Genomic DNA, 14,187 nt, shown 5'->3' with positions numbered 1-14,187 from the left:
CTTAAATGTCTGAGAATAGTGCATTTATTTTAATAGCACAAAATGGAAATCCATTCCAATTTCGAATGATGAATATATATGTGCTGGAATTAAATGCTCTTAAAATGTTTACACTTCATTTTGGCTCTAAAAAGAAGAAAAACCTGAACAGCTATATGAAAAAAATAGAGATCCATCCTTCAGTGTGGATTTTTTTAATTGGCACCGTTCGAGCCAATAAGACACATGTGCCATAATAAGCTAGATATTAGAAAACTGAGAAATAAGCAATAAAAATACATCACCCTAAAGATAAATGTCTAAAAGGGGAAAATATGAAATGTGTATACTCAGATTCCCTTCTCTCAAGCTATGCTTAATGTTACTTGAAACTTTTCATTTGCTCACATGTATGTGAAGGCCTAAACACCAGATTGGAATGCTGATAAACAGAAGTCTCCAGAGTACAGCAGATCTCTAGACTTTTTTACTTGTTAATTCCTTAATCTTTAATCATCATGATTTAATTTTTGGTGTGTTCAATGCTTTCTCATCTATCTTCCCTTTTGCATGATCTGACTAAATACAACAAGGATGCTTGTGGGAAACCACTCCACCCTGCGCATCCACCTGGCGGGGTATTAACATGCCATTCAGGGAGCACAGGAATACAGGGAAACAGCCGCATAATTAAATCATGCTATCAGCCTCTGAAGTGCATTCCCTACTGTGCGGCTCCAGGTGAAAGTGCTTTTAAATACAGATCACCTAGGGGTCTCAGAAGCAAATCGAAGTCTTCCTTACATTCCATCAGAAGAAATAGAACAGGATGTAGCAGTTGAGAGGCAAAGACCCCCAGCTATTTCCTCTTAATGATTTTCAGCTCATTTTACAAAAATATCCAGCTACCATTTATGTCTACATGATGTTAATATCTGTTTGGAAAGCGGAAAATTTATATAAATGAATCAAGTAGTGGGTCTAATCACCTATTAGGAATCAAACATCTGGTGTCTGCCTTGAGCGAATAGAATGCATTTTCTTGCTTGACCCTGTGCTCCTATAATGGCCCAGCTCTACCATATCCTCCTTTTCTTGGCTTGTCAGTTCACCACCGTCTATACAGGCAACTCCAGAGGACTCGGATCTCAAGTGCTTTCTGTAATGATCCAGCTTTAGATTTCAGATTTCCTTTGCTTTTTAATGGCTTGTATTTTAATATCTACGGATGCCCTTGCTGCCTTCTCCACTTTTTTCTCCTCCTTTTACTTATTTTTTCCCTCCTTCTTTTCCACCCCTGGGCTCTCTCTCTCTGCCCTCATCCCCTTCCAGTGTTTTCTATTTCCTTGGTGGTGACACAGAGTAAGTAATTTTCTCTCTTGTATTGTTTTCTCTCATTTCAGGGAAAGCTGCTGACTTGGGTGCCCCATCACTGGATTCTTCTGCAGCTGCCAGACCTTGAGACAGAGGCTGCAGTCTGTGCCATAGGAGGAGATGAGCCATAGTCTCATTTTACAGTTAGGGTTAAAAGTGGCTAGAATATTTGGGAAAAGGGAAAAGAAGGGCACTGATGCGTAGGGAGAAAAAGCATCTTCTCAGATCACTACATGTTTATCATTCAACACTGAAAAGCTGAGTTGTCTGTATCAGTCAAGATTCTAGCAGGAAAACAGATGACAGGACTTAGCAGGGGTCGATAAAAAGAGTTTGGTTAAGATGCTGTTTACAAAGGTATAGGCATGATTCAGGGGAGTTGGCAAGAAATAGTGAAGCATACTGGAAATGGCAAAGAGTGGGAAGCCAGCACCAGCCTAGGCCTAAATTGAGAGCTGTGGGGATATTTACTCAAGCAGGAAAAATCTATATAGGCAGGAGAGGACCACCTGATGCAAGTTTGCTAGAGGTGCAGGTAGAGATTGTGTTGTGCTCTTTGTTATGGAGACCAAGCCAAATTAGAGTGCCCCAAGAGAAAGATTCTGAGAAAATAACTGAAGAAATATTACCCTGACCCCTCTCTCTTGCCTCACAGTCTCCTGCTGGCCCTCCCATTGGCCAGACCCAACAGGAAGCCAGAGGGCAATAAAATTGATGCTGTCCCTAGAGCACAGAAGCATAGAGGATAATTCTGGAAAGCAAAGAATATTTACTACAATAAGCTATTTTTATGAATTTGACTTGAGCATGTAGTTTTGTGCAGTGACACTGGTGATCAAAAATATTGATGAGGATGAAGGGGACAAATACAATGGAAGTAGCAGTGTTGGTAACAGTGGCAGTGGTGACATCATCTTACTTTCAGAGGATACTTCTCACTTCCAAACGGCTTCTACATACATATCTCATTGGCCCCAGGAGTAAATAAACAGACTGTGAAGTCCTTGATTTGCTTTGTGAATGATGATGTCTTGGTAAAATGTTGGTTTGGTGGTTGATACGTAACTAAGATAGTTTTTCACTTATTATTATGATATATATTGAAAGCCTACTGTGTGCCAGTCTTCATGTTAGCTCTGAGAGACAGGATCCATATATTCCTTCTGTACTCTACACTTAACTTTGACTTTAGACAACTTCCCTGGTAAAAAAGAGACCAGGCTCAGGTATAACACCATCCAGAGTTATTGCTCAGACGGGGCTGAGTATGATGTCTGCAAGCATGAAATAGGGGCTGGGTCCACCTTGTACTTTGTACTCTACAGGGGTTTCTGGTTCCTCCTTGTCTTATTTTGCTTGATGTTGAATGCTGGGAACTTTCCAGGTGGCTTAGTGGTAAATAATCTGCTTGCCAATGCAGGAGACACAAGAGATGTGGATTTGACCCTGGGTGGGAAAGATCCTCTGGAGCAGGAAATGGCAACACACTCCAGTATTCTTGCCTGGAAAATTCCAAGTACAGAGGAATCTGGTGGACAACAGTCCCTGAGTTCTCAAAGAGTCAGACATGACTGAACGACTGCGCATGCACTCAGAATGCTGGGAAATGTGGAAATACCAAGTTAAAAGCAAACTAGAGTTTTGATTTTAATCCCTGGCAAAGAGCAATAGCAATACTGTTTTGTTTCAGTTTTCTGTGTTTTCAGTTTGTTAAAGACCTATAGTATCTCTTTGCTGAGGAAGTTGATTGGTGAATTAGAAAGAACATGGGGCTTACAGACAGAAGATGGAAGTTTTAAGACCTGGATCTGTTACAGACTAGCTCTTGGGTGTCAGACAAGTCATTTGTTTTCTCTGAGACTCAATTTCTTCATCTATAAAGTTGGCATAGTAATGTTCAGTGAGCAAGGTTGCTATATGAATTAGATGAGTATATGAAATTTTTGTTGAAACTACAAAGATTGATCCAAATTTTAGTTCTTATAAGAATTGGCTGGTGAATTCACTGAAATATTCAAATAGTTTTCTGTCAAAAATTTGGATATTGAGATCCAGTTAATTTTATTTTTCATCTAGATATTTGGCATCAGGCCACATCACCACAAGAACTTTTATAAAATTTCTGTGCAAATGCATTTCCCTGCAAATGAAGAGAATTCTTTCTATAAAAGAATTATTTCTCAATAAGTTCATCTGAAGGTAACTGCTCTTCTTTTAGAATTCAGCTATAACTTCAGCCACAGGCTTCCCCTACCTCAGTCCTGCCCCCTTTCTGCCATTCATTCAGAGGATTTTGACTTGTGCCTACCCTATAACTTACTTCTCTGAAGAATCTTCCAGAGGCTGGTTTCAAATTAACTGGGTGAGAATGTGGTGAATCCTAGCCCCACCATTTCTGAGCTATGTGACTGGGAAACGGCTTCACCTCTTTGAGCCTCAATTTCCTCATCTATAAAATGGAGGAGAGTGTTGGTTACTTCCACTTAGCTCTCACTCAGCAACAAAGCCCATAGTTCTTTCTTCTCTGCCCTGGGAGTCCAACCCCTATAGATATCATCAGTGCAATTCACCTGGGCCTAGCCAGTAGGATATCATTATGCAGAAGAGAGAGAGGTTGGGTTATTTCTTAATCCTCTCTTACCTCTCATCATTTACAACTCTGACAGTGGCCACAGGCCTCTGAGATCAGCTTTGGACTTGGTACTGCCTCCATGGTGCTAGCAATCACCATCTCTGGTAGTGCTGGTCCTCCCCGTTCTCCTTCAGGTCAAAGCAGCTCACACTTTGCTAGCTCCTGGTACCGTGCCATCCCTATTGGGATGTCCATATACCTGTGTATATTCTCTTCACTAAATTGTCTTCAGGATCATACCTTCTCATGCTTTGTATATTCTGTTGGGACACTTGCTGATACAGGGATTTAATAATAATGGGTACTTTCTATGGTTATGGATTAAAGATAAAGTAAATAATATAAGTAAAGATACAGAACAAGGGCTGAGATATAAGAGGTCAATAAACATCAGCTCTTATCATCTTGCTCTCCACCCATGAGGCCTTAGTTTTCTGACTTGCTTCTCACCTCAGCCTAGAAATCAACCTTCAGGTCCCCTTCATCCTATGCCTCAGTTCAGTTCAGCTCAGTCACTTAGTCATGTCCAACACATTGCCTACCCAGTTCTAACCCCTCCCTGGCCCAACTTCTGAGACCTCATTTTTCTAGATTGTCCAATAGAGAGATTGAACAAGATCAAACATTCCTAAAAATAACTAATTTATACTCTTAAACAAAATCAATCTAAAAAATACATTGAGTGACCATGTCATTAACTATCTTTCTTGAATTATAGCTTTGGCATATGTATGCAATGGAGTAATTTGTGGAGAAATAGATGAAAAACTAATTGTTAACCTCAACAGGTGATCCATCCTGTAAATCATAAAGGGAGGAACAGATGGGATAATAAGACAGACTAGTAATGGTAATAGCAGTAAATTTAAGTTTATCAGATTAATTGAAGAGGTTCATAAAACACAATAAAGTCCAGTTTTTAAAAATAATTATTAGATTTTGAGGTTTTTTTAGAACTTATATAAAAATCTTATTTTGCTAGGATATAAAATCTGCCTTTAAAAATCAGTAAGGAAGTTTGGATCATTGTAGAGAAATAGAATTAAAATAATTTCTGTTTTGTTTTGTCTTTTAGATAGTGAAGAGTCAATATTTCAGTGAGATTATTTCCAAACCTATGCTGTATAATTTTAGGGGCAACTTCCATAGATATATTTTGGTACTGTACCATTTCTGGCCAGAAAACAGAGCCACCCCAAGCCAGGGCAAAGAGGGGCTGGAAGCCTGCAGCTGCTCAAGAAACAGTCACAAACTACTTCCCTGAGGTACTAGCATGGGTAGAATAATCAGAGCTCTCAGGAGAGTCTTTAAGTTATGAGAACCTAGCCAGCAAAGCAAAATCACAAACTACAGTGAAGGATCTCTGAGAGGTCTGCAAAGGACTGCATAGAGGATGCTGCCATGTCTGATCTTTGTTGACACATTATAATCCAGAACCACCTGGATTTTGAAGGGAATGTTTATTGTATCCATAAGCCAGCACCAGACACTCCACCATAAGTACTACCAGACGCCATCTTTAGGCACTTTAGAACCCTGTCTTATTTAATCATAACCAGAATCATATGCAGTAGGTATATGCATTTCCATTTCACAGATGATTTTACAGATAAATAAACAGAGAGCTAGAAAGACATAGTAACTTGTTCATGGTCATGCAAAGAAGCAATATGTGTAATCTGTAATCACACTTGTTCAGCTTTCTGTAACATCCTCCTTCTCCGTATAAATTATGAAAGCCCATGCTTTTCTTATCTTAATAATCCAAATAACTATCAACATAGGACTAACATTTTCTATCATGTAAAATTAAGTATATGAGAATGATAAGTTGGGTTAGGTTGAATGAGTTTTGCAAACGGCTGTCAATAATTTGCCAAGTTCTCTCTTTTCAGATTAGTACCCATTGTGTTCTTATACTCTGCAATGCACTATAAATTGTACTCCCTTGAGTTGACTTACTACTCAGTCCCAGTGAAATAACACCTTGCTTTTCAGCTGCTGGCAGACAGTTTGGTTCTCCCAATGGAGAAGAGTCATGAATTAAAAATTAGTCAAGCAGAAGTCAACCTTCAGGAAGTCTAAGGCTGGGAATGATTGGTGTGTGCTCTTAATCAGAACCGGGATTTCATTTCCACCTGCTCACCCCAAGGCCCAAGCTGAGCCCACTCAGAAGCATATTCAAACTCTGGGAATTGCCTCAGAATTTAACTAGTCTTATAGGATCAGAATTTTTTTCAAATAGTATGAACCTCCCCAAACAGCGGCAATCCAGACATTCATCTCTCAACTGTGTGTTTTCTGTATGAGGGAGATGTGGGGAAGGAAAAGGATGCCAATTTCTCCTCGGCGGTCACATAAATATGAGTCTAGAAATGAGCAAAAATTAGAGTATAAGCTGGCCAAGAAAGTATATTAATTCAAAGAAGAGAGGTTGAGAGATTAAAGATCAAGGTGACAGCAAAGTGAATATTTTGATGGAGAAAAAGAGTAGGAAGGATGCAAATGAATGAATCATGGTTAGAGGAGAATCTTAGAAACTAAGATCCTCAAGGGGAAATAGCTGTAAATGAAATAGAGATCTGGGGTGCAGATGAGTGATTAGGTGTCAAGTTAAATTGAAGACTCAGTTCAAATCAGTTCAGTCACTCAGTTGTGTCCGACTCTTTGTGACCCCATGGACTGCATCATGCCTTGCTTCCCTGTCCATCACCAACTCCCAGAGCTTGCTCAAACTCATGTCCATCCAGTCAGTGATGCCATCCAACCATCTCATCCTTTGTCATCCACTTTGCCTCCTACCTTCAATCTTTCCCAGCATCATGGTCTTTTCTAATGAGTCAGTTCTTTGCATCAGGTGGCCAAAATATTAGAGTTTCAGCATCAGTCCTTCCAATGAGCATTCAGGACTGATTTATTTTAGGATTGAGTGGTTTGATCTCCTGGCAGTCCAAGGGACTCTCAAGAGTCTTCTCCAGCACCACAGTTCAAAAGCATCAGTTCTTTAGTGCTCAACTTTCTTTATGGTTCAACTCTCATATCCATACATGACTACTGGAAAAACCATAGCTTTGACTATATAGAACTTTGTCAGCAAAGTAATGAGTTGAGGCCTACCAACAGGAAATTCAGGAATGGTATAAGGGGGAGAAATAAATGTTGATCAAGATGTAACTGAATCCTCTTGTTAACCATTTTAACTATACCCTTACTAAGATTATCTGGTCCCCTTCAACTCTTTCTACCACTCACCTTGCTAATCCTCAGACTGCTATTAGGAGAGAACCGTGTAACCATGTTGATGGACTCAATTGGAAATGTATAGGCTTATCTCTTTTTATTGGAGTATAATTGCTTTACAATCTTGTGTTAGTTTCTGCTGTACAATGAAGTGAGTCAGCTGTATGTATACATACATCTTCTTTCCAACCACCGCCCCCCATCCCACCTCTCTAGGCCATCTCAGAGCACAAGCTGAGCTCCCTGTGCCTACAGCAGCTTCCCACCAGCTATTTTACATGTGATAGAGTATATATGTCAATGCTCCTCTCCCGATTCCTCCCACCCTATAAATGTTGAACTTCACTGAGTCCCTAGGTGTGCTCAGCAATCTTCAGTTGATCCTAGTTGATTCACATTTTTATTCACAACAGCAGCATTTTCAAAATCAAGCTACCCACCCTTCCTGCTGGCCTCCTCATTCTGAAGAGACAACCTTATTTCCAACCTCAGAGAAGAAATGCAGAGGCAATCCAGCAGGAACTGCCCTAAAATCCTCCCCTTTTATATTCATCAATTTATCTGTCCCTATCTATCCTCTGTTTGTTTAATCCCAAATTACCCAACTCCCGTTAAGAATTTGCTCCATGAGGGATTTTCCTGGTGCTTGAGTGGCTACACTCCATGCTCCCAGTGCAGGGGGCAAGTTTGATCCCTGGTCAGGGAACTAGATCCCACATGCCTCAACTAAGAGTTCTCGTGCTGCAGCTAGAAAATCTCGCAAGCCACAACTAAAGATTGCACATGCCACAACTAAGACCTAATGGAATCAAATAAATAAATAAATATTTTTTAAAAAACCTGCTCCATGAATTAGCACCCCAAGCTTATATCAAGAATATCTGTTTTTCTACTGGCTGCTTCCTCAAGATCTATAAATAAGGGTAAGTCTTCTTGAAACAAATATTTCCTTGCCCATGACCATTTAAGTTGCTAGTGACTCTTTTTCTTTAATAGACATATTTTATGAAGCCACACTTTTATCCATTTTTCACCAACCATTCACTTCTGCAATTCATTGAAATGTGCAACAAACATGTATGACAACTAAAATCTGATTTATATATCTACTGCCTACCTGATACTCTGCTTAAGTAGGCCACTACTAACTTACTTGCCAAGTTCAGTCCTCACCTTTCTGGTCTCTGTTAGAGCTTGCTAGCACACTTCTCCTTATTGGAATCCTCTCCAACAGTAGTCTTAGAAGCACCTCCCTCTTCATGAACTTTTCTTACTTCTCCATTCATTTCTTCATAGATTTCTTGGGGAATCATTTCTCTCCTCCTTCTCTTGAAATGTTGATTATCTTCAGGATCCATCTTCAGTCTCTCTCTCTTCTTTTTGATGTAGCTTCTTTCATGAGTTACGTCAAATTCTGTGAATTCAACCATACATGTGATTCCAAAACCTATTTCCATCTCCCAAACCTCCCCTGAGCCAATTTCTCAGTTGCCTAGTACACATTTCTATCCATTTGCCCTGTAACACTTCAAACTGAACACATTCAAAACAGAACTTGTTAATTCCCCCATATCAGGCCTTCACTTCTGTGAAATTTCTCCCAAGAAAAGAGGAAAGAGGATTTAGGTAAAATGAAAAAAACCAAGGAAGTCTCCAGCATAAAGAATAGGAAAGGAGAAGGGAAAATGGTTAGTAAGAATTACAGCACCATTTTTTTGCCTAGTTCTTACGTGTTGGGTGCCGTGGTAAGTAGTAGTCATAGATAACATATTTACTGATTGTCTTCAGTGATTTCACAACAACCATCTGATAGGGTGAGACAGGAAAAATAAGAGCTCCCTAAAGATGCTCATGCCATAATCCCTAGAACCTGTGAATATGTTACCTTCTGTGGCAAAACAGACTTTGCAGATGGGATTAAGTCAAGGATCTTGAAATGGGAAGATTATGCTGGATTATTTGAGTAAGTCCAATAAAATCATAGTGTCCTTATGAGAGGGAGGCAGGACGCTCAGAATCAGAGAAGGGGATGTGAATATGGAAGTTGTGAGCCAAGGAATGTGGGAAGCCTCCAGAAGCTGCAAATGGCTGGCAAGGGATTTCCCCCTAGCATCTCCAGAAGGAATGGAGCTCTGCCAATACCTTGATCTTAGCCATGTGAAAACCATTTCAGACTTCTGACCTTCAGACTGAAAGAAAATAAATTTGTGTTGTTTTGAGCTACTAAGCAGCCCCATGTACGTATTCAGACTTATTCATCTGAATAAGGAAATTGAAGTCCAAGGAATTTAAATAGCTGGCCTAAGGTCACACCACTAGTTAGTGATAGAGCTGGGATCCAAGCTCAGGTGGTTTTGGCTAGCCACTCTGAGTGTTTGATTACAACACAAGCCCAGTGGGGCTGTCTGAACTGATGATGGTAACAGGGTGGAGGTTCAAATGCAGACACCAAGAACTGAAGAAGGAGAGGCTGGAGAGCGAGGGAAATAAAAGCAGGGTGCAGCGGTTCAAGAACGGTCCTGTGCGAATATCTACAATCGGCACTGCTGCCCGAGACTGGCTTATGCTCATTCAGTGCTCACAGCTCTAGGAGAGATGGTTTTGCTTGCAGGACAAGCCAGGGTGGATTTCTGCTTTTCTCTCCCTTTGGATCAGCCTTACCAAGCAGTGTGCAAGCTGGGAATATTGGATTCCTTCATTCAAGAACCTTAATGAGCACTTTCTTTGTGCTAGAAGATTTGCCTGGTCCCAGAGATGAGAAATGAAATCCTATGTGCTCAGAACCGTCTCTCTACTCTCTCTTCTAAAATCAGCAATTCTTCCTCTGACTTGCTACCATATTATTGAATAATAACATTAATTATATTGAAGGATATTCAATATAATTATTGAATAATAATAATAATATGGCAAAATTGCCATACTATTGCCATCTCTGCTATTGTATATTTCATTACCATTATTCTACCTGACTGTACAAGCAAAGTGAAACGTGAGACTGACTCTTTCAGGAGTTGAGGGCTTAGGGAGACGGGCACTCCTATGTACTGCTGGTAGAGTATAATTTGGCAATATGCATAAAGCGTTCTGAAATGTTTATGAAATGTGATATTCAGCAATTCTACTCTTAAGGTTTTCTCCTATGAAAATAATTAGATTGACATATGAGGTTAGTCATTTCAATATTATGTATAATAGTGAAAAATTAGACATAATCTAAATGTTAACATTCATGGAATAGGTAAACACATCATGGTGAATCCATAAGACAGCAATCTATGCAGCCACTAAAAAAATAATGTTTTCAGATGCTATTTGGTGACATAGGGGAATGTTGATGATATCTTGTTAAATATAACAAGTAGAACCCACAACTCTACCAATAATATGTTAATAGTAGTTAGCTTTGGGTAACAGAATTACGGGTTACTCTTATTTTCTTACCTATAAATACTATTCTATATTTTTAGATTTTTCTACTTGAGTATTTATTGCTTTTATAATCAAGGTAAATATATTTTCCTTTCATTTTCCTTTTGATTAACTAGTAATACATACAGTATTTGTAATCTATAAAAAATATAAAAATTTTAAAAGAATATCTATATAGCCAACCCCCCACTGAAAGGGATTCCTAAGACTCTATAAATAGTTTAAAAGAACATTAAAGGAATATGTTTATGTGAATTATTCTCTTACTTTCTAGATTCTCTACTACCTAGTTGAATTTGACAAATATTAGTAAGAGGTTCTACAAAAGATTAGAGAATAGAAGACAGAAGATGGGCTATTCATTCTCCCTGCTATCTAGCACATTGAGCATCTCTAGAACCTAGTAGGTTCGGAAGTTGCTAGGCTACTTTTCCTGTGGCCATGGATGCTGTCTTACAGCTGTTTGCCATGGCTGTGGCTCTCTAGGATCTGGTGCCCTCCTCCTCTTGCTGCTTCAGGGCTTGTACCAGTAGACTTCTTGCTTACTAATCTCTAACAGTATCCCTTGTTGGGTCTTTTCACTCTGCCCACATCTGCTGGCTGTCCTTACATTAACTGTTTTCAGTTAACCCTATGACTGTACCATCTGTCTCCTGCCAGGTCCCTGACTGGTTATGGTGTTTCAGGTGAGTATACAACAGCTGCAGAAATATAGAGAGGGAGGAAGAAGCAGACGGCTGGTGTTCAGACAGAAGAGTTAGTTGCACAATGGCAAGATCATTCTCTGGGAAAAGCAACAGAGAGCTCAGTCTGGATACAAAATGATTTGGTTGGAGACTTTTTCAAGAAAAGTGATCCTGTTCTCCAAAGTCAGGGTTCAGGGGGATAAACAGAGAGTTGTGGAAGAAGTTATGCTTAACTTCTAACTTATGCTTAAGTTATGCTTAACATCCTAAATAAAATCCTTATTGGTAGATCTGCAACTTCCAGTGGAAAGTTTGGAGAAAGAAGATTGACAGCTCCAGTTTAGAGGAGCTCGTTTAGAAGGCTTGTGGATGTGGAGGTACATTTGTGGACCCAGTGCCTTGATCTTTCTCAAAGTTGTTGCATGCATTTGTTTGGACTCAGAGCACAACACAGCAGAGTATCTTGTCACAACTCTGGAGCTGGGTGACCTTGTACTAGGAGTAACTCTCAGCCTCTGTTTCTTGGTCCTGCTCAAATTGGGTGCCTCTTGCTGTGTTGACCAGAAATCTAACCCTCAATCCTAGCCAGCTCCACTTTTACTTTCTGAACCAGAATTTGACATTCTATCCTAGGTTTTGGCTTCCCTGCTCCCACCTCAGGGTTGACAACCCTTATGGACTCTTTCCTGCCTCTGGGCAGGTTAGACCAGGTGACAGACACGCCTCTGAGAGTGGACTTCCTCAAAAGCTGGACTTTGGCCCTGGAGCCTGAGCAAAGAAAATCTGAGCAATAAAACCTTACCTGTGCACAGTGTACTTTATCTCAGGACTTGCAGCTCTGTCCCATTGGAGTCTGGATTTTTCCCACCTGGATGAAGGTCAAGGGGGAAAAAGGCCAGGAAAGGGGCTGGAAAGCTGCCACAGAGCCAGATGAAATGACCTGACTTCCCCCAAACTGAATATTATGGATCAGTGTTTTCTTTTGGTCATAAAAGCTGTAGGAATTTGCCTTAGGTAAACAACTCCCACCCCATCCTGCACCATCCCCCTTCCCGCAGCCTCATCCCCAACAGAAAGGCAGTATTGTCCAGAGGTGATTTCCAAGAATTCCATCATGAGATAGGCACAGATTCTTAGCCTGTGTGTCTACATAGAAAGCCTTTTCAGTGCCCTCAAATAGTGAAGTCTTGGGCAATTGACTCAAGCCAACTGAATTCACAAAAATTGACAAATATGACAAAAAGCACTGCTATAAATTTTTTTGTTTTAAATCTCATATCAATTCTCACAGCACTCCTAAAAGGTACATGTGCTAAGACACTTTGGTCATGCCCGGCTCTTTGCGACCCTATGGGACTGTAGGCTGCCAGGCTCCTCTGTCCATGGGATTCTCCAGGCAAGGATACTGGAGTGGGCTACCATGCCCTCCTCCAGGGGATCTTCCTGACTCAGGGGTCAAACCCATGTCTCTTAAGTCTCCTGCACTGGCAAGTGGGTTCTTTTTTTAATTGCACCACCTGGGAAGCCCTAAAAGGTGTATACGTTCAATTATTTTTTTAAAATTTTATTGGATGTATAGTTGATTTGCAATGTTGTGTTAGTTTCAGGTGTATAGCCAAGTGATTCAGTTATACATATAAATATATTCATTCTTTTTTAGATTTTTTTTTCTCATATAGGTTATCAGAGAAGATTGGGTCGAGTCGAGTTCCCTGGGCTACACTGTAGGTCCTTGTTGGTTATCTATCTTGTATATCGTAGTGGGTGTGTGTGTGTAATCCCAAGTTCCCTATTTACCCCTCCCCACCCCATTTCCCTTTAGATTACGAAAGCCTGTTTCTGTGTTGTAAAATAAGTTCATTTGTATGGTTTTGTTTTTTTTTTTTTTTGGTTGTCAAATGATCCTTTATTTTTCTTTTTCCTTTGCAGTTCTTAACTAGCAGGGCACTCCACTGCACCACTGTTGATATCATCTATGGTGTCATGAGGGTGGCGGCCATCAACATTGCAGCCCACAGACTGGGCGGTCCCCAGGATCTCTTTAATGGTTCCAGAAAGTTCTCTAGCTAGAGACCGGTGCCGCATCTGCCGGGCAATGTTGATGATCTCATCAAAAGTGATGTTTCCACTGTGCTTAATGTTTTTCTGCTTCTTTCTGTCCCTTGGTGGTTCCTTGAGGGCTTTGATGATCAGGGCAGAAGCAGAAGGTACCACCTCAGTCTGGGCTTGTCTGTTCTGAATGGTCAGTTTCACTGTAATCCTCAGACCCTTCCAATCACCAGTTGCCTTGGCTATGTCATCACCGACCTTTTTTGGAGACAGGCCCAAGGGGCCGATCTTGGGGGCCAGGGCAGACGTGGCACCGACTTCCCCACCCGTGCACCTCAGGTACACGACTTTGATCTCGTTGGGGTCAAACTTAGGCGGCATGGTGGAGGCGGCTGGTGTCGGATGAACCCGGAAAGCTTTCGGCTTTCGTCTAGGAGGAGGCGAAGGTGCAACTTTCTTCGGTCGTCCTGAATCCGGGTTCATCATTTGTATGTTTATAAAAAAAATTAGATTCCACTTATGAGTTAGATCATGTATTCTCCTTAATACAAGGAAACAAGACATATCAAGGTTGAGCAGGTTGCCTGAGGTCCCACAGGTAGGAGGTGGCCGAGTCCAGCTTGGGACCCAGGCGTACGGTCCAGCAGCCTGTACACAGTGTGTTTAACTGAAGCCCCAGGCTTCAAGGTGCGACGTACACTAAACATTCATGAAGTGGTGTTTGAATCTCACATTTCCTCCCTGAGGCAAACAGATGGAAATGCAACCTACAGTCAGGATTGCTTGGTGAATATT

The 14,187-nt window shown here is 40.7% G+C and overlaps 1 protein-coding gene across 1 annotated transcript; it reads right to left on the bottom strand.

Moving 5' to 3' along the window:
• Positions 1-13,221: 13,221 nt before the first annotated feature.
• Positions 13,222-13,804, bottom strand: LOC122426273 (60S ribosomal protein L12-like). The gene has a single exon (XM_043445045.1). It carries the CDS (start codon positions 13,771-13,773, stop codon positions 13,276-13,278), a length of 498 nt encoding a protein of 165 aa, XP_043300980.1. The 5' UTR covers positions 13,774-13,804; the 3' UTR covers positions 13,222-13,275.
• Between the last annotated feature and the right edge of the window lie 383 nt (positions 13,805-14,187).

The sequence above is a fragment of the Cervus canadensis genome, chromosome 24 (assembly GCF_019320065.1).
Source record: "Cervus canadensis isolate Bull #8, Minnesota chromosome 24, ASM1932006v1, whole genome shotgun sequence".
Classification (NCBI taxonomy): Eukaryota; Metazoa; Chordata; class Mammalia; order Artiodactyla; family Cervidae; genus Cervus; species Cervus canadensis.
The sequence above is the reverse complement of the archived record's forward strand: the minus strand, read 5'-3'. Positions and strand labels throughout refer to the sequence as shown.